This window comes from Phyllostomus hastatus, unplaced genomic scaffold (assembly GCF_019186645.2).
Source record: "Phyllostomus hastatus isolate PE091 unplaced genomic scaffold, TTU_PhHast_1.1 phas_contig_468, whole genome shotgun sequence".
NCBI classification, from domain to species: domain Eukaryota; kingdom Metazoa; phylum Chordata; class Mammalia; order Chiroptera; family Phyllostomidae; genus Phyllostomus; species Phyllostomus hastatus.
In genome coordinates this window covers 2,688,707-2,707,959 of record NW_025333884.1, presented here as the reverse complement: position 1 = coordinate 2,707,959, position 19,253 = coordinate 2,688,707, and the positions used below count along the sequence as shown (strand labels likewise).

The 19,253-nt window shown below is 54.5% G+C and overlaps 1 protein-coding gene across 1 annotated transcript; it reads right to left on the bottom strand.

Moving 5' to 3' along the window:
• Positions 1-546: 546 nt before the first annotated feature.
• On the bottom strand, positions 547-10,811 carry GIPR (gastric inhibitory polypeptide receptor). The gene is made up of 14 exons (XM_045845090.1): positions 10,718-10,811; positions 10,065-10,201; positions 9,556-9,655; positions 8,895-9,002; positions 8,256-8,359; positions 7,336-7,439; positions 6,989-7,133; positions 5,818-5,977; positions 5,550-5,610; positions 5,154-5,223; positions 4,929-5,017; positions 4,699-4,837; positions 2,328-2,369; positions 547-2,234 (listed from the first exon to the last, which is right to left on the bottom strand). The coding sequence occupies exons 1-14, from the start codon at positions 10,809-10,811 to the stop codon at positions 2,028-2,030; spliced, it is 1,560 nt and encodes a 519-aa protein (XP_045701046.1). The 3' UTR covers positions 547-2,027.
• Positions 10,812-19,253: the final 8,442 nt, after the last annotated feature.

Below are 19,253 nucleotides of genomic sequence, written 5' to 3'. Positions count from 1 at the left end.
AATCGAACCAGTGATCCTTTGGTTTGCAGGCCAGCATTCAATCCATTAAGCCACACCAGCTGGGGCTCACATATGTAATCTTAATTGTATACACTGCAAATGTTTATAAGTAAGCATCAGGTCACACAAACATTTCCGATTGCAGCTCTCTGACACCGAGCGGACAGTGGCAGCACCATGTCCAAGTGGATGTCCACGTTACATGGCAAGGCGTGACAGGATGAGCAGTGCTACCCTCCGGGGGGTGTGGCCACCACAGGCTCCCAGCCACGCATCCTGTCTCAGTTATTTTGTTTTGAGGCCTGACCAGAAAGGTTACACACACACACACACACCCCCCACAACTGCTGTCCTGGCCAGGCGGCACGATTGCGGCAACATCCAGTATACCAAAAAATTTTGGGTTTGATTACCGGCCAGGGCACATACCTAGGTTGTGGGTTAGATCGATGTCTCTCTCCCTTCCTCTCTCTAAAATCAGTAGACATATCCTCGGATAAGGATTAAAAACACACAACTTCTTTGTCATGCTTTATTTACAAGGGCCCTGCCCTGGGGCCTTACCCTCCCAGAACCCACAAAGGGGGCCCAGCAAGGCCACGTTGTGCTTAAAGAACTCCAAGTTCATCTGTCCAGGGAGCTGGAGACCCAAGGAAAATAACAACACCCAGGAACTAACAATCTGTGAGTAGCTGTGGGGGTGAAGGATTTAAAAGTGAGGGTTTTACATGTGTATAGGTAGTCCAGCTACATTGTGGCTCTTGGTTCCCCCCAGTTCTCCCCATGCCCTGGGGGGTCCCCAGGAGGGTGGAGATGTGCAGCCACACTCCCCACCTAGCCGTGGTCCTGGCCTCGGGATGTCAGGTCTCAGCTGAGGCCTGCATCTGCACACTGAATCCTCTCTACACCCAGTGGGCTCACACTTCAGTCTCCCACTCTAATCTCTCATGAGCTCCAGGCCCTTAGTCCCAGCTTGACATGTCCAAAGAGCACTCTTGGTTCACCCCACCCCAAACACAGCCTCCCTATCTCTCTCCTCTCTCCACAGTCTCAAACCTACGAGCCTTCCCGGACTTCTCTCCTTGCCAAACGTTGCTCATGCAATCCCTTGCCAAATGCTCAGCTTTACCATCAAAATAGCTCCAGAGTCCAGCTGCTTCACACCCTCCATGGCCACCACCCTGCTTCAGCCATCATCCCCTCCCACCTGCAGTGCCCTCACTGGGCTCCCGCTTCTGCTGCCCCTAACAATCTGTTCCCCCACAGGGCAGACAGAAGGTTCTGTTTAAAATATTAGCCCCTGGCTGGTATGACTTAGTGGATTGAGCTCGGCCTGTGAACCAGGGGGTTGCCAGTTCGATTCCCAATCAGGGCGCATGCCTGGGTTGCAGGCCTGGTCCACAGTACAAGGTGCATGGGAAGCAACCACACATTGATGTTTCTCTCCCTCTTTCTCCCTCCCTTCCCCTCTAAAAATAAATAAATAAAATAAATTAAAAATACATTAGCCCATGAGACGCTCCTGCTAAGAATTTTCAATGCACCTGGAATAAATCCCAACTCTTGTGCCCCTGCCCACCCTCTGCATTTGTTGGCTCTGACTCATCCCCACTCCAGCCGTGAAAGCCACCTCTCTGTTCAAAAAGCCAAGCTCCTTCCTGCCCTAGCACCTCTGCAGGTGCTGTTCCTTCTGCCTAGAATCTTGCCTGCCAGTTCTCTCCAAAGCTGTCTCCTTCACCGCTTGTAATCGTGGCTTAAATGTCACCTCCTCCGAGATGCCTTCCCTGACCACCCTAGGCATCCTTCTAAGTTTTCTTTGTAAGCCATTCCACAGTGTATGTATAACTTGTACTGTCTTCACAGTCTGCTTCCCCCCACTCAATTGTGAACTCTAGGGCAGGGACCTTGTCTTCTGTTTCCTCCCCCCACCCAGCCCCCATTTCCCCAGCGCCCTCCACAAGGGGCCGGGTACACAGTGGACGCTCAATGAATACATGCTAACTGAACGATCGCAGGAATCCCGCCGCCTAGCAGTAACTTTCCAAGGCCCGGCCGGCCTCATCCCCAGGCCCTGGAAGGTTCCCTGAGGACAGGGTGCGGCCAGTTGCGATCTGGCGGGATCCCGAGCCCAACGGCAGGGTCGAAGAGGCATGTTCCGGGGGCTGGCGCTGCTCGTCGCCGAGGCTGCTGCGCAGGCGGCAGCGGTGCCAGCCGCGGCGGATCTCCGACTGCACCTGCAACGGGACGGCGCTCAGAGGCGGTGCTCGGCACGCCGTTCCCAGCGCGGCCGCCAGAGGGCGCGGGCGGAGGGCCTGGGCTCTCCCTACCTCCTTGTTGATGAAGCAGTAGAGGAAGCTGACCAGCAAGCCCTGTCAAAGAAGGCGCGGGGTTAAATCGGGGGTTGAGGGCAGGATTATAAGCACCCTTTTAAAGCTCGGACCCTTGCCAGGTCCAAGGCCACCTCGGCTGCCGCTACCTAGTCCTAAACTTTTGTAGTCACCTTCTCCCTGGCTCCCGGCTCCCACACTTGCTCTCCCCACCCCTTGCCCTGTCCGGTTTGCTGAACAATAAAAAGGACCTCGCATGTGATAACCACTTCCCTACTTTCTATCCCACTTGGGCAAGCTGCTTAACCCCCCCCGGGCCTCAGTTTCTTCATCTGGAAAATGGGGTAATACAGTGGTGGTGGTGAGAGAATTCAGGTATTAATATGCAAGAAGCTGCAGTGCCTGGCACATAGTGTTAAAGCTTTTTCTTAATCTTATTATAACTTCTCTTTCCATTGTTATATATTATATAATCATTATCAATGATTAACAAATGAGTTACAGTTGTTGATGTTAATTTTAATTATTGATGATAAATTATTAATAGTTTTAATAATCATTTGTTGTTTTCAATTTGGATATGTTTCACATAGAAATTTAAATAAATATAAAATACACTCATATGTATAATGAATAATAAGTCACTGTATAAATTAATACAAATCAATCATTTACATGTGTTACTGGTTAGCTATTACTTGTCTTCTCTCCCTCTGGCTCCCGCTGCTTCTGGCTCACCAGCCTCCATCATGACAGACCCTCGCTCCACCTCAGGGGCCTTACCCTTAAGGTTTCTCTTACTGGAACGTTTTCCCCAAGTATCTGCCTCGCTCGCTCCCTCCCCTCCTTCCCGTCTCTGCTCCAACATCTTCTTCTCAGGGAGATCTTCCCTGATCCCCTGCCTACAACCCCGCCCTTCATCTGATGCTCACCTCTATTTTCTTGCCCCTCCCAGGCATATCTTAACACCTGCCATTCTGTATGTTTTATTGGGTTGGCCAAAAAAGTTTATTTAGTTTTTTCCGTAGAATGGCTCTAGTAGTGCTTCATTGTCTTTAATTTCATTCAAAACAATTTGGTTACATTGTATTAGGACAGCTGTCATATCAGTGTGCATTTAAAAAACTTATCAAAATTGGTGAATTTTTGTACAGCCATTTTAATGTTGAAGGTGGAAGAAAATAATGCAACATTTTTGGCATTTATGCCAAAACTGCAAAATGCCAGAAAGGTAAAAATGCAACTGAAATGAAAAAAAAAAAAAGATTTGTGCAGTGTATGGGGAAGGTGCTGTGACTGATCGAATGTGTCAAAAGTGGTTTGCAAGCCCTGGCTGGCGTAGCTCAGTGGATTGAGCGCGGGCTGGGAACCAAAGTGTCCCAGGTTCGATTCCCAGCCAGGGTACATTCCTGGGTTGCAGGCCATAACCCCCAGCAACCGCACATTGATGTTTCTCTCTCTCTCTCTCTCTCTCTCTCTCTCCCTCCCCTAAAAAATAAAATAAATAAATAAAATCTTTAAAAAAAAAGTGGTTTGCAAAATTTGTTGGGACTATTGAGATTTAGCCACATAATTCTTTGCTGGTCTGATGCATTGGAAGATGTTTAGCAGCACCCCTGGCCTCTCTCCACTAGAAGCCAATAGCAGAAGATAGCCAACATACTCAAAATGTCCAAATCAATAAAGTTATTGGTGAAAAATGTGTCTTTTATGGAAAAAATCTAAACGGACTTTTTGGCAAACCCAATACTTATGTGGTGTGTTTAGCATCTGTCTCGCCCACTAGAGGGTAGAGACCATTTAATTCTTGGTCGTATACCCACAGTGAGCTTGGGAAAGTGCTTAGCACATAGTAAATATATTCAATCAATGTTTGCTGAATTTAATGAAATGAACATGCCTGTGGGGTCCCACTTTAGAGATGAGAAAACTGGGCCGAAGGAGGTACAGCAGGCTGGGGACTCGGGTTAGGGCAAGCAAGTGCAAGGTCAGCCTTTAATTTTGGAGCTAGGGCCTCCTTCCATTTACACTTTAAGTAACTCTCTGGCCTACCCCAGCTCTGACCTGCAGGTGAAGGCCACGGAGCTGGTTAAGTGCCAGGCCCCAATGTGGCCCCAGCCCTGTCAGGTGTTAAAGCCCTAGGTTTTCATCGGGAGGCGGTACTGCTGGTGCCACCCGTCTCCTGTCTCGGTCCCTGCTGCTTCCTCCGCTCAGGACAGCGACCGCTCAGTATTTTGTGTAGAATGTATGAACAAAGTTCCATCGCCACACCCCCTTCAGCGGCTGTGCCAGAGGATGGCTGTAACCCTCCAGCCCCTCCGGGGAGAAGGGCCCAGTGGAAGGGTGTAGTCCCCGCGCCCAGCCTGAGCACCTGGAAGGAGCTGAGGAAGATCTCAAAGCCCAGTTTGGCGAAGCGCAGGTAGCCCCGGGCCTGTTCCTCCGTCACGGGAGCAAACACTACCTCGTGGACACCCAGCAAGGGCACCAGCGTCAGCATGGAGCGAGCCAGCCTAAGGGGAGAGGGTGGCAGCGGTCCTGTGGCCCCGGGTCCCCATCTCAAGCCCCGCCCTCATTCCCTACTTATCCCCCTCGTTTCCCTACCTCAACCGGTAGTCCCGGTAGCGCATCTGTCGTGTCCTCAGCTTCGACACGAGGATGCCAAGAATGCGGATAAAGATGAAAAAATTAATCTGCGGGAGGTGGGGGGGGGGGGGAGAGAGAGAGACTGAGCCAGCCGGATCCTGTCCTGGGAGGTAGAGGGTGGTGCCCCTCTTCCCAGGATAGAAATCCCTAAAGACGGCCTGGAGGAGGCAGGACCGGCCGTACCAAAATGGCCAGGAGGATAGGGGTGCGTATGATCCACCAAATGGCCTTGACCTCGTTCCGTTCCCAGCACCTGGAGGAAGGATTTTAAAGCTAAGAGGCTGAAACCGCTAGAGGCACAGATCAAGTATTCACTCTCCAGGCTCCTCCCATCTTCCTTAATGCCACACCCACATTCTTTAAAGCCCGCCTGTTACTATGCTGGCCCCGCCCTCATTCCCGCCCCTTCCAGTAGTCCTCAGACATAATCTTTCCAAGCTGCCATTTTTCTAGACCCCCACCCACCGTCCCTCCAAGCCCCCAGAAGCCATCAGAACCACCCCAGGTTTCCATCACACCCACCCACGTGCCTCAAAGCCCCGCCCACCTCCCAGGCCAGGCCCAGGACCCGCGACTCACTGCGTGTTCTCGTACAGGTACCTGACGATCACCCAGGGAATGACGAAAAGCGCGGGGGCCCCTGTGCAGACCCCGACCCCCGCCCCCCACCCCGCCGCAGCTGTCAGCACGCGCACGGGCCCCGTCTGTCCCAAGACCCGCGGAATTCCCCGGCCGAGGTGGGGAGGCAACCGGCTAGACAGAGGACGAGACTCCCCGAGGCAGACCAGCAGGGTAGTCAGGGAGCGCTGGTGCACTGGGCTGGGCAGGGGACGGGATCGGGGCTCACCCCAGCCGAGGAGCAGGTAGCAGCGGAAGTGGCCCCCACTGGGGCCTCCCATGAGCACCAGGAGGCTGTGCAGGTAAATGCCCTCCACCAGTAGCCACGTGTAGCTGGCGCCCACGCAGTACTGGGTCACGATCTGGGCTGTTCTGCAGGTGGCTATAGCCTAAGGAGTGACCAGACATGGGGAAGGGGCAGTTAGAGCTGCTGGTGTCCCCAAGCTTTCCTCCACCTGGTCGTCCTTCCCCCCATCTTTCTTTCTTTCTCTCTTTCTTTCTTTTTTAAGATTCCATTTATTTCTTTTTAGAGAGAGGGAAAGAAAGGAAGAGAGGGAGAGAAACATCAATGTGTGGTTGCCTCTCATGCGCCCCCTACTGGGGATCGGGCCAAAACCCAAGTGAGTGCCCTGACTGGGAATCGAACCGTGGACCCTTTGGTTTGCAGGCCACGCTCAGTCTACTGAGCCACACCAGCCAGGGCCCGCCCCTATCTCTTGTCATCAAATGTTCTCCCACTCCACATTACCAAAGGACAGTACTTGTGGCTGATTTCTCTCACCCTGTATGAACTCTCCCACTCTGACCTCTTAAACAATTGGAATCTTCCACCTCGCTATCAAAGTTCTCCCAGACTCTCCCAAATACAGCTTCTCTGGCCTCTCTCCTTCTGAGAAGTGAACTCAACTACTCCACCTATCCAAAGGTTTCTGCCATCCCATCACCCCTTCTTGCTCACCAGCATGCAGATCCCCCCCCAGCTCCCGCGTCCTAACAACTGGCATGGGCCAAGTGACTCCCAGATAGTTTTTCTCACCTCTGTCCTCAGCCTCTGACCTCTCTCTCCTTGTCTCTTAGTAGCTAACAGGGATCAATCAAATCCCCCCTTACAAGCTGCTTTCTCCCAACCTGTCTCCCGCTCACCTCCAGCACGAGACTCTCTCATTGGTGGAAAAGTCAAAAGACTGGTAATACAGTGAAAGAGAATGGAAATTTCCCATCAAGGAAGTGATGGGGTCAACAATGGAGGGGGCTGAGTTGGGAGTCCCTCTCCAAAAGCATTTGGAGTGGTCAAGAGACAGAAAAACTTACAGTGTATGGGGTAGTTAATAGAAGGGGAGCCGCCTAGCCTGCTACAGTGGGCAGAATCCCAGTCTGAGGAGGAGAAGGATGGTGCTCACCCGGTTCCACAGAACAGGGGCCTGGTCCCCAGGGGCGGGGCCGGGCGGAGGCAGCAGCCGGTCCCGGGTGAGGATGGCTGCCGCCCGCAGCATGAACGCCGTGAACAGGTTGATGTGGATGTAGTTGCGAGTGCAGTGCAGCCGCCTGCGGGTTTGGAACGCAGTCTGGGGACTCCTGGAGACCTGTCCTTGGCCACACAGAGCCCCTTAAACCACCTCCCAGCCATTCTTCCCACAGAACCACCAGTGGGTGGGAGCTTGTTGCTGGTGCAGCCTGACCACCCCATCTTACTCGCCAAACAGAGGCTCAGTCTCGGCCTCTTCCCCTCACGGCTGGGGGGTCCCACCTGAAGAAACCCAAGATGAGCAGGGCTAGCAGCAGTGCGGCCAGGGACAGGGAGTAGCCCACGGTGTAAACCACCTGTAGCCGCTCCAAGATCCGCCTTTGGTCCTGGGGGGTGTGGGGAAGACACAGGAAGAGAACTTGGCTTTCTCCCCAGGACCAGAAGGGGCCAGGCGGACACCTGCTCTTCTTGCCCAACACCTCAGTTTTCTCTTGAGGATCCAACTACCCTTGTCTGAGTGGGGCTAACGCCACCGCTCAGCTCCAGGGCTGGATGTGAGACCAGCCAATCAGAGCACTCTAACACCCTTCTCCCACACACTCTCTCCTATAGAGTGGTTAGTCCAGGGTGGGCATTGGACCCAAACCAGGGCATTAAGAGCCATCAGTCCTGTGAGTGTGGAGCCAGGGGGGCACTTAAATATTGAGGGGATCACTTTGTAAATTGTATGATTGTTTAACTACTACACTGTACACCTGAAACTAATATAAATAATATTGAATGTCAACTGCAATTGAAAAATAAAATTTCCCAAAAGGCAATCCTGGGACATTATGCTGGAACCATTGAGAAAGAAGCTCAGTCTCCCTGAGGTGCTGCCTGGTGGCTGGGGTGTGAGCCCAGTGTCAAAGGGGAAAACGCTTTCCACTCCACAGAAAAAGTGAGACCAGTGTAGAGAAAAACATAGGCATGATATGGTGAGCAAAAAAAGATGTGCAACAACACAGTTCCAGCACCTAGATCCAACTGTGCCTGAAGCTGTGTAAGTAAATACGTTTTATTCTCCATCAGGCAAGTTTAAGCTGAGTTTCTATCACTTGGAACCCTGAATCGCGAACAATACAGGGGGTTCAGGCTTGATCTGAGGGGGCTGCCTCTTTACCTCTCCCTGGACATCCAACCTGAATGTCACCTCTTCTTACCTGGAAGGTCCCATTCTTGTCTGGGTTCTCACACTGAGAATGGTCTCTCCAAGGTCCCCACTGGCCATCACTGCCACACTGGCGAAGCACAAAGCCTGCAGCCACTGTGGGGAATCGAGGGAGGGGATCAGAGGCACACAGAGACAGGGAGACAGAAGGACCACTTGTGAGACAAAGGCAGAGAGAGACAGCCAATGTGATGATGAGGAGGGTAAGCCCTCAATTATGTGGAACTTTACACAGGATTAATTTCATATTCATAAGAAGCCCATGAAATTGGTACTGTCATCAATCCCATTTACAGATGAGGAGACTGAGACATAAAGAAGTTAAACAAACTGCCCTGGACTGCATATCTAGTTAGGAAAGGAAGACCAGGATGCCCAGAGACATATTCAGAAAAGGGGGAGAAAATAAGAAGCAGGTGGTCCTGGGACAGGTAGAGACAGAGAAGGGGCATAATCAGGCAGAGCCAGGATCACGGCGGCCCAGCCAGGGTTGGACAGACGGAGGGGGCACCCAGCTGGAAAGAGAGGAGCAAGAGATGGGGTGTAGGTGAGTTTTGGGGAAGTGGTGTGTGGGGCAAGGGTTAGGAGCTGTTTGTGTCAGGAAGGGCCCGCGGTCCAGGGAGCACCTCACCGTGACGGTGCCAGGGCAGGTACCAGGGGCAGGACGCACGGACAGTGGTGTTGGGCGCAGCGTAGTCCCAGCAGACGTACATATCGAAGGACCCATTACAAGCGAGGCCTGGGGTGGGCGCAGGGGCCAGACGTCGAGTGGACCTACTGCACCTCGGGCATGATGCTTCTTCCTTACACACACAAGCCCTGCCCTAGGCCCGCCCACCTGGAGTGGGCCTTCCCAGCTTCGCCATGGCTCCGCCCACAAGACCCCAGGCCCTGTCCACCCTTTTAGCCCTACTACGGGCTCTCCACCCAGCAAGTTCGCATCGCACGTGCTTCCCCACTCCGCCCTTCCTAGGCTCCACCCCCAAGTCCTTCGCAGGTCACTTCAGGCTCCACCCACCCAGTGTAGCAATCCCGAAGACCCCGCCCATTACAAGCTTCCTCCCAGGCTTCTTGCACTAATCTGAGTTGCCTGGCACTCAGGTCTAGGCCCTTCCCACCGAGGCCAAGCCCACCCAGGCCTCCCCGACCCAGCCCGTATCTGTCCCAGGCGACTCTGTCAGGCCCTGCCCTTTAATACTAGGACCGCCTCAAGCCCACCCCGCTGAACCCTAGCCTTTCCCATACCCCCAGCCCATCCCCTCCCCTCCAGCCCGCCTTCTCCCCAGTCACACCTGCTGGGGGCCCCGCGGCTTCCAGCGTCTCCTGGCACTCCCAGCGGTAGCGTTCCCAGCGCTGGTACAGCTCCCCCGCCGTCTGCCCCTCAGAGCCTGCCTAAAGAAAAAGAGAAGGGAGGACCCCGCACCCCCGACCCACCTCCGCTCCCAGGCTGCATGGTTCGTGTGGGCCAAAAGCCCTAGAGAGACTTGGAAGGGCTGTCCTGTCAGCCCCGGAGTCTTGGGTGGCTGAGAAAACTCTTCTATCTCTTGAGGGGTGCCTAGACACTACCAGGGGAGTTACTGGGGGGCGGGGGGCTGAAAACCTTCAGGAACAGTAGGGGGCGTGGCGGCTGGACATCATCAGGAGGGTTTGCGAGGGAAAGAGGAGGGATTAGAAACAACAATCCAAACTTGAACCTGGACCAGCGGGGCAGTCTTCCCTCTCTCTGCAGTGCGGGAAGACGTAAAACTGGTCCCAGACCGCCCTCCAAGCCTTGAACTCTCGTGGCTCCTCGGGTCCTCACCTCCGCCCTATGGAGCGGCGGCCCCCACAGCGAGAACAGCAGCAGCAGCAGCAGCAGCCTCCAGGGCGGACAGCTCCGCATGGTGCTGGCGGCGGCGCATGGGCGGCGAAGGGTCAGGTCACGCGGGGGCAGCCGGCCTGGAGGGTCGGGGGGCAGGGTCAGGAGCCCCCCGCCCCCCCCACCGCTGCCCCAAGCCCCCCGCCACCCCGGGGTTCATACACAAGGACTCTGAGGCAGCGCCCCCTGCCGTCCCCACGCGTGATAATTTGGGGGCAGTGGGAGAGACGCGTGGGTGGGGGTGAGGCTGGAATCTGACACGTGATTCCCGGGCCCGCCCCCGGCTATTGCCGGAGTGAGTGCAGCGGCGGCGCTGAAAGGGGAGGGGGTTGTTTGCTGAGGGCGTGGTTGCCCTAGAGCTGCGCCCGGCGGAAGTGCTAATGTCACCGGGAGTCTGGACGTGGAGGCTCCGGGGAACCTGGGAACGTCTTGGAGAGGAGGGCGCAGAAGCCGTCGGGCACGGAGCTTGAAATGACCCTTGGAGTTGCCACTCTCAGAGCGCAAAGGGTTTTCAAATCACGGTTAGAAACCCGACCTTACGAAACTTTCTCCGCTGTGGGTAAAGCCCAGAACGCATGGGACATCCCTCCTCTTACGCACCGGAGAGGCGTCCGACCTCAGACTTAGGTCTGCGGGGGCCCCGGTGCCTGGAAATCTGTCTACTCGGAACAGCCCCCCACCCAGCACCATGTGGGGAAAAGGCGAAGCAGGGGGCGTCTCAGACCAGCCCACAGACAGCAGTCTCGCAAATTAGGGAGGCACAGCAAGGGCCAGGGACCAAAAGGCCGAGAAACAGGCAAAAATGTGGGCTGGGAGATAAAGAGGAGACAGAGACACAGAGACAGACCACAATGGGGGAAGAGGTAAAGGTTACAGAGCTATGTAGAGGTAACACAGAGATTGGGAGACAGAGATTGGGACGATTCGGAGAGACAGACAGACAGGAGGTTAGAGACCGTGGGCAGAGAGAGAGAGAGAGAGAGAGAAAGGCATAGACTAAGAGAGAGGGACCCAGAGACGTGAGGGGGCCATGGGGGTAGGTAGGGGGGTTGGGCTGGGATTGGGGGAGCCCTCACCTGTCCTGCTGCGGCCTCTGCTGCTGCCTCCACTGCAGTGCCTGGGCTCTGGAAGAGGCGACAGCCTGTGGTGGTGGGAGGGGGCGGGGCCAGGCTGGCGGGGGGGGGGCGGGGGGGGGACAGGAAGGGGGAGCAGGGGCCAGTCGCCTGTGAGAGCCACAGTCACTCAAGGTCACACGAGAGAGCAGTCGTGGAGTCATCATCCTGGGGACCCTCCCCCCCGGGGAGTCTCTCACACCGTCCCAGCCAGCCGTCGCCCTCAGAGTCTCAGGCAGTCCTGAAGTCACCCACACGTTGTCACACACAGTCCCACTAACTGAGACACAGAGAGGCTCAGCACAGAATACCACACCCTGCTCCTCACAGAACATGTTCCTCACGCGTGTTTGCAGCTGTGCAATGTGCAGTCCCATGCAGAGAGCTCAGCTCTCCCACCCCCAGGTCGGCATTCGTCCACAGGGACACACAGTCACACGTCCTGGGGCATGGACATGATCACAACTTTCCATGGTTCCAGCGATGCTGCGTGATTCACACACGTTCGCACAGTCACCAGGCCAAATCACGGACACCATCTGTGGCGCACTGGCCTGTGTGCCCCCTGAAGACAGGCCCAGGGCATCTCTGGGTCCCCGGCATCACTCGGCACAGGTTTGGGCACCAAGCAGGAAGCCTCAAAGAATGATTGTTGATTAAATAAACACAGTTGCGTGGTTCCTCACACAGCCCTATAACCCTTCAATAACACACAATAGGTAATAACTCACAATGTCACACAGCCACGCCCATCAGCTCTCTCCCGGCATTTCACACACTTCACATAGTCACATCACCACCACAGCGACACCCCCCACACTGTCACCAAGGCACACACTCTCTCAGACTCCCAGCAGCACACTGTCAGGCTCTCACCCTCACAGTCACCTCCACTGCCGTGGTTGTACAGACACACAGCTCTCTCCATCACAGCCTCTCCCACCCTCAGAAGTCACAGGGGAATCACACAGCATCACCCCACAGTCCCACAGGGTCCCACAGGGACCCAGGGCCTCACGTGGTCTCAGGGTCACAATCCACTGACTCCTGCATCTCACAGTCCCCACTTCCAGACTCTTCCTTTGCCCTAAAATATGACGGGCATGTGTACATGTTGGGGGAAGGCTTAGAAACGGAGTCCCAGCTCTCGGCGCTCTTGGCTCCGTTTAATACAAACTACCAATGCACGCATATTCATCATGCTATCAACATTCGAGAGCACACACTCCCCTGGGACCTAAGAGATAAGTGGGTCAGAGGCGAGTCTGCCCATTGTGCAGAGGGGAAACTGAGGCCTAGAGGCCAGGAGTAAGGGGTGGCTCGAGGTGCAGCCCCAGAGGCTGGAAGAAGGAGGCAAGGCGGGAAGAAGGAGGCCAGTGGGGGGGAGGGGGGTTACATGGGGGGCGTCCTGATTTCCTGGCCTCCAGATGGCCTCCCCGCTCTTTGCCCCACATTCCTGGCGCCCTCTGGGTCCTGGGAAAGGCTCAGTTCATGGGTTGGAGAGGGAAATGAGTCTGAGATTGCCCCGCACCTCAGGGAGAGGCTGGGGTGGGAGAGAGTCTCTCCTTGGTCCCCAGGGAGCCTGGAGGGGGTCGTCTCTCTGCTGGGGCTGGGAAGGTGGGGGGGTTGGAATGGGGGAGGGAAGAGACTAGGAGGGAGGGGAAGCAGTGGAGAGAAATTGAGGTGGTGAGAGAAAGAGGAAAAGAAACCAAGGATCAAGAAAGAACAGGCACAGAGACAAGAAGAGACAGAGATGAGAGAGACCAAGAGAAAGAGACAGGCAGAAAGAAATAGAAATGGACAGAAATACACAGAGAACAAAAAAGAGGAACCAGGGGCCCTGGCTGGTGTGGCTCAGTAGATTGAGCGCCAGCCTGCGTGCGAACTAAGGGGTCTCCAGTTAGCTTCCCAGTCTGGGCGCATGCTTGGGTTGTGGGCCAGGTCCCCAGATGAGGGCGCATGAGAGGCAACTACACATTGATGTTTCTCTCCCTCTTTCTCCCTTCCCTCCCTCTCTAAAAATGAAACAGAGATGGAGACATTGAGAGATGAAGATGGGGAGGGGTGGAGGGAGAGGGGGCCTGAAGTGTGGGGCCCTGAGGAGAGGAGCAAGGCGGGAGCTGTGGAGATGCAGGAGCGCCGTGCTGGGCTGAGAGCCCTGCGGCCCTGCATCACCCGTTCCAGGACAGCACAGAGCAGAACAGTGCACAAAGTGGGGGCAGAGAGGGTGGGCGGGTGGGCAGGAGAGGAGGTGCCTGGGTCCCTGCCTGGCCCCCTACTCTTCTCAGCTCTCCTGGGGCCCTCTGCAGTCTCTGAAGACCTGGGGAGGGGACAGCGTGGCCTCCCCAGTTCCTATGCTCAGGGCTTCAGGAAACTGAAGGCAGAGAAGCAGCCATGCCCTTTCCCCCACCCTTCTCCTTCTCTGCTGTCCATCTCTCCCCGCCTGCCCCCCCTCCCCTGCACTCCCTCTCTGGTTCGAATCCCCCGTCCCCTTTTCTCCAAGCCCACACCCAGTTTGTCTGTCTTCCTCTCTTGCTTGCCGGGCTGTCTTTCCTCTCCATCCCTGCCCTGGGGTTCATTCCATTCCTCTGCTTACTTCTCTTGCTCTCTCACCTTCTCCGGATCAGACTCCTTTTGCCTGTCTTTAAACTTTCTCCTTTCTCTTCCCCTTTTCCCCATCTTCTCCCTGCATGTCTGTCTGCCTGTTTCTCTCCCTCCATTGCCCTGGTTCTGGGTTTCTAGCCTGTTGTCCTCTCCCTCCACCTCCCAGCAGTGAGCAGGCAGTGCCTCCACCCCAGGATGCCATGTGGGGAGGAAGCTGGAGGGCCCGTGCCTCCCCCGTGGGGCTGCCCAGCCAAGCAGAGCCTGAGGGAGCAAGCAGGGGCCTGGAGGGCCAGCAGATGGTGCAGGAGAAATGAGGCAGAGAGGGATGGGGAGAGGGGGTGCCCCGTGGGGACTGAGACCAGAAATGGAAGGCTGAGCTGGCCCCCTGAGATTCAGGACTGCTGAGAGGAGGTCTGAAAGACAGAGACCCAAAGAGAGAGAGAGAGAGAGAGAGACACACACACACACACACACACACACACACACAGATACAGAGATACAGAGAGTGAGAGATAGCAATAGAGAGACAGGCTGAGAGAGACATACTCGCACACACGGGGATCCAGAGAGAGGCAGAGAGAGGTGGAGACTGAGGCCTGTGCCACAGGCCCAGGGAGGCAGAGCGACAGTGCTCTGGGGACAGGGACACACACACTCACACACAACCCAGAGGAAGACGGGAACCCAGAGACAGAGACCTAGAGAGAGGAAGCACGGTAAAACATGGCATCTCAGAGAGAGACAAGGATTCTAAAGAAACCGAGACATAGAGACGTGACACTGGACAGACGGACACGTGGAGAAACATAGAGATGGGGACCCAGGGAGAGGGAATAAAAAGCAGAGGAAGAGACCCAGAGAGATGAGACCTGAGACGCAGGTAACCAGAAAAGCAGGCAGAGGCCTGGCTGGCGTAGCTCACTGGATTGAGTTCGGGCTGTGAACCAAAGTGTTGCAGGTTTGATTCCCAGTCAGGGTACATGCCTGGGTTGCAGGCCACGGCCCCCAGCAACCGCACATTGATGTTTCTCTCTGTCTCTCTTTCTCCCTCCCTTCCCTCTCTAAAAAATAAATAAATAAAATCTTTAAAAAAAAAGAAAAAAGAAAAGCAGGCAGAGATGGAGAGATGGGAGGGAGGAAGAGATGGGAAGAGAGACAGAGAGAGTCTTGGGACGCAGATAGAAGGATGTGGGGGTAAACTCTCTCAGACGCGATCCCACAGAGATGAGGCAGGATGCCCAGCTCCTCTCACCCCCTTCCGGACGGGGGTGGGCACTGCTCCCCCCACCTAGCCTCCCCTCCCCCTTGCAGCACGTCTCCATAGAGACCTCCCCAGATCCGGAGGACAAATATTGTCCTGGCCAGAAACAGCGGGTCTGTGTTGACATAATCTCGTGCTGGTGGGGTGGGGGCTGCAGGGGCCCGAGAGGCCAGGATGGGGACAGAAGAGCAGAGGGGCTCTCATCTGGGGCCCCGCAGCCGGTTCCAACCTCCCCCCACCTCCAAATCCGGGTGCAAACCTCCCTGCCTTGGGAGGAACCCCTGAGAAATTCAAACTTGTAGCCTTGGCTGCCCCCTGGTGGTGGCTGCGGGGGAGCCCTGAAGCCCGTTTCCTAGCTCAAGGAGAGCAGTCTGGTCTAAGGCATTTTCCTCCAAGTTTCTATTCGTAGAATCTGGTTACTCTTCCCTTTCCCCCCGGAGCCCCTGCTCTGACCCAGGGCCCACCTTTCCGAGGTCTCCTGCCCGAATCGGGCCTCTCTCCCTTCCATCTCTCCACAGCCCCGCCCTCCGATAAGGTAGCAAGGGAGAGTGGTCACACTAAAGAACAAACCGGACCCTGTCCCACCCCTGCCCAGAACTTGCCATGGCTCCCCAGTGCCCTCAGGAGAAAGGCTCACGCTCCTTTCCACCGCCTTCAAGGCTTTCTTTCCATGCCTTCTTAATTCTTCAAACTCTTCCCAGAGCGCCCACGAACCTTGGTTCTAACAGTTTTCTCTGCTTTGAATGCTTCCACCCAATTTTTTTATTCTTCCCAGCCCATCTCAAAGTTGGCTCATTCATTCATTCAACGAATAATTATTTCCCCTCCTTGACTGTGAGGTCTGTGAGGGCAGGGTTGCGGCTGGCTCAGTCGCTCTGGGTCCCCAGCATTGCCCAACATGGTGTGGCACAGACCAGGGTTCCATTCATTTGGGGTATGGGGTACGTATCAGGGCCTGGGGTGGCAATGCTGGGAACCTGGGTGGCCGAGATAGCCCCTGTCCTGGCCTCATGGAGCCTAGGCACAGACCCAAATAGGGAGACAGACTAACAGAAGAGGAGCACAAGTAAAGAATGAGCCAGAAAAGGGAAAAAAGAAGCCGAGAGAAAAAACAAAGTCAAAGATTAATAGTAGTCATGGTAATAATAATAATAGTAGGTACCAAATAATGGGCATTTTACATGTATGTGTCTCATTTAATCCTCATAACAGAGTCTCGGCAAAAGGATTTGCCTCTCTCTTTGCCACATGAAGAGACAGAGGTTCAGAGAGGGTAAGTAACTTGCTCAGGGTGATGTGGCTCATAAGTGATGGACCAAGGACCCCATTTCAGAGACAGACACAGAGATGAGAGAGGAAAGCAGTGCGGAGAAGGGAGCCTAGAGGCAGAGGGAAAGACAAAACGTGGCCCTGAGCCCTGTCCCCCATCCTCCAGGCCCCTCCCCACGCCTGCCTGTGAAAGCCCTTGTAATGACATCGGCTCCATTAGCTGTACCCAAAGCCGCTGTGCCCAGCAAGCACTTAACCGGCATGAGCTCATGGAACCTGCTCTTCTTCCCTGGGAAGTGGGTGCTGGGATGGCTCCCACTTTGCAGAGAAAGAAAAGCCAAGCTACTTGGCCAAGGTCACTGTGTTCCTATGAATCCTGACACCCCAAGGGCAAGGCCTAACTCATCTTTGTGTACCAACCCCCATACTTTCTGAACACACAGGCCTCCAGCCTAAACTCCTGCGGGCGGTTCCCTCAACCACACCCTGGTTCCACAGCCCCTCCCTGTGCGTGGATCGTCCAAGGACTGGGCTCCCACAGTCCTCTGGGGACACTCCAGGAGCAGCCCTCAGCACCCTGCCGCCTGCTGCAGAGTTCTGTGTGCAGGAGTCCGACGTTCCCTCTCCTGGAATCTGAGCTCACCAGGGTGGAGGTTGGGAGAAGTGGGAGTTTGGAAGGCAGGAATTGTGAATTCCTGCTTTGTTTCTGTCGTAACACAATTAGCTGTGATCATAGAATGATGGTCCGCATCAATTTTGGTCACCACTTGAAACCCATTATTGATTGCAAAAATTAATACAGGGAAACCTCAAGAAAATTGAGCCAGGAGGCCAGAAGGGGGAGCACTGGCACAGTGCTGCTGGCTGTCAATTACAGGGAGAGTTGTCAATCACACACCCCACCAGAAGAATCCCCTAGGAAAGAATCATCAGTCACAGGGCCCAGCAGAAGGTGTACATTGCATCTCCTACTGGAAATTGACTACCCCGGCAGCTCAGCCAATGAAAAACTGTCGTCTCCCTACTCTGGCTCTTCTCCAACGGACGTTCATTCAAAAGAACCCCTCCCAATTTCCTCCTTTGTCTCCATAAAATAACATTCCTCTCCTTTGTTTGTTGGACTTGCCTATGGCTTTGCCGTAGCTTGCTTGTCTCAAATTGTGATTCTTTACTGTTCCCAAATAAAGTCATTTTCCATTTTCGCCGGTAAAATAGCTTTTATTTTTAAGGTCAGTAGAACCTTGGTGCCTTACATAGTAGGCATTCACTGGGAAATAAATAGGGATTGCTATCATTTATGTGTGCCTACTGTGTGCCAGGCACCGTACTCACGTATGATTTACATCTGTGGCCTCGGTGGGGCTTGGGTACAGTGACAAACAGCCAACATCTTCCCACAGCCTTCCAGGCTCTACAGAATCTGGCAGGCCCACTAGCTTCCTGGCCTCATCGACTTCTGCAGCTTCATTCTCGCCAGGCTTCCTGTCCCCCAGGTACACCCCACACCCAGCTCTGGATCTTTGCACTTACTGTGTGGTCTGCCTGGAAATCTCCCCTCTGCCGACTCCATGTGTGATCACTTCCTTCTCGTTATTCACATCTAACCTCAGATATCACTTCCTCGCATAGGTCTTCCCTGGCCCCACTCTCTCTAAGTTAGTCTCTCCCTCCTGTCCCTGATCATGTCACTCTGTCTTATTTCTGTGGTACCGGGGCCTGAAATGATCTTACCAGCTCCATGCCCATTTGTTCATCTGTAACATGGAGAAGAAAATAAAGCTCGGCCCTGGCCGGGTAGCTCAGTTGGTTGGAGGGTCATCCTGATGCTTGAAGGTTGTGGGTCCAGTCCCTGATCGGGACTCACACAGGAGTCAACCAGTGAGGGCACGAATAGATGGAATGACAAACTGATGTTTCTCTCTCTCTAAAAATCAATACATTTTGATTATTTTTATTTTTATTTTTAGAGAGAGAAGGGAAGGAGAAAGAGAGAGAGAAACAGAGAGAGAGAGAGAGAGAGAAACATCAATGTGTGGGTGCTGGGGGCCGTGGCCTGCAACCCAGGCATGTGCCCTGACTGGGAATCAAACCTGCGACACTTTGGTTCGCAGCCTGCACTCAATCCACTGAGCTACGCCAGTCAAGGCTTCATTTTGATTTTTTTTTAATAAAAGAAAATAAAGCTCGTGGGGAAGATAACTGAGTGCTTGGCACATAGTAGATGCTCAATAAATGTTAGCTATTATTGTTTGTTTCGAGTATGGTGGCTTACCTCCTCCACAGACTGAAAGATCCAGGAGACTTGGTTACTACTGAAATTCCAGGACCTAGGACAGAGCTTGGCACAAGGTAGGCACTCAGTCAACATTTTTAAATGAATGAAAGAAGTAGGTGGATAAGACCTCCTGCTTTCCAGACTGGGAAACTGACTCTAAAGTCACAAGGAGAAAGTGGTAGAATCAGGAATAAAACCCGGATCAATCTGGTTCCAAGGCCCTGTGCTCTCTGGGTCTGCCTGCGTTTCCAGGGGCAAATCCAGTCCCACTTTGGGCTCTCCTCCCCTCCCTGCAAAACATGGGTCATGTCTAGGTGCTAACCCTCAGTTGGGGAATACGGTCCATTATTCTTGAGATCCAGTGTCAGGTGTTCTGCCCACCCCTCTCCCCTCAACTTCGGAGCTGGCTGCGACTGACACCACCAGCCGGCCTGGCGTCAGAGCTGGACCTGTGTCAAAACCCGGACTGGATAATGAAGTTGTGGGAGATGCGGGCTTCAGGGGAGGAACTAAGCGGCGGCTGATATGAAAGTGGACGGAGAAACAGACTTTCGGGAGGGGCCGAAGCTCCGTGGACTGAGGTAATCCTGCAAGAAGGCCGGATTAAGGGC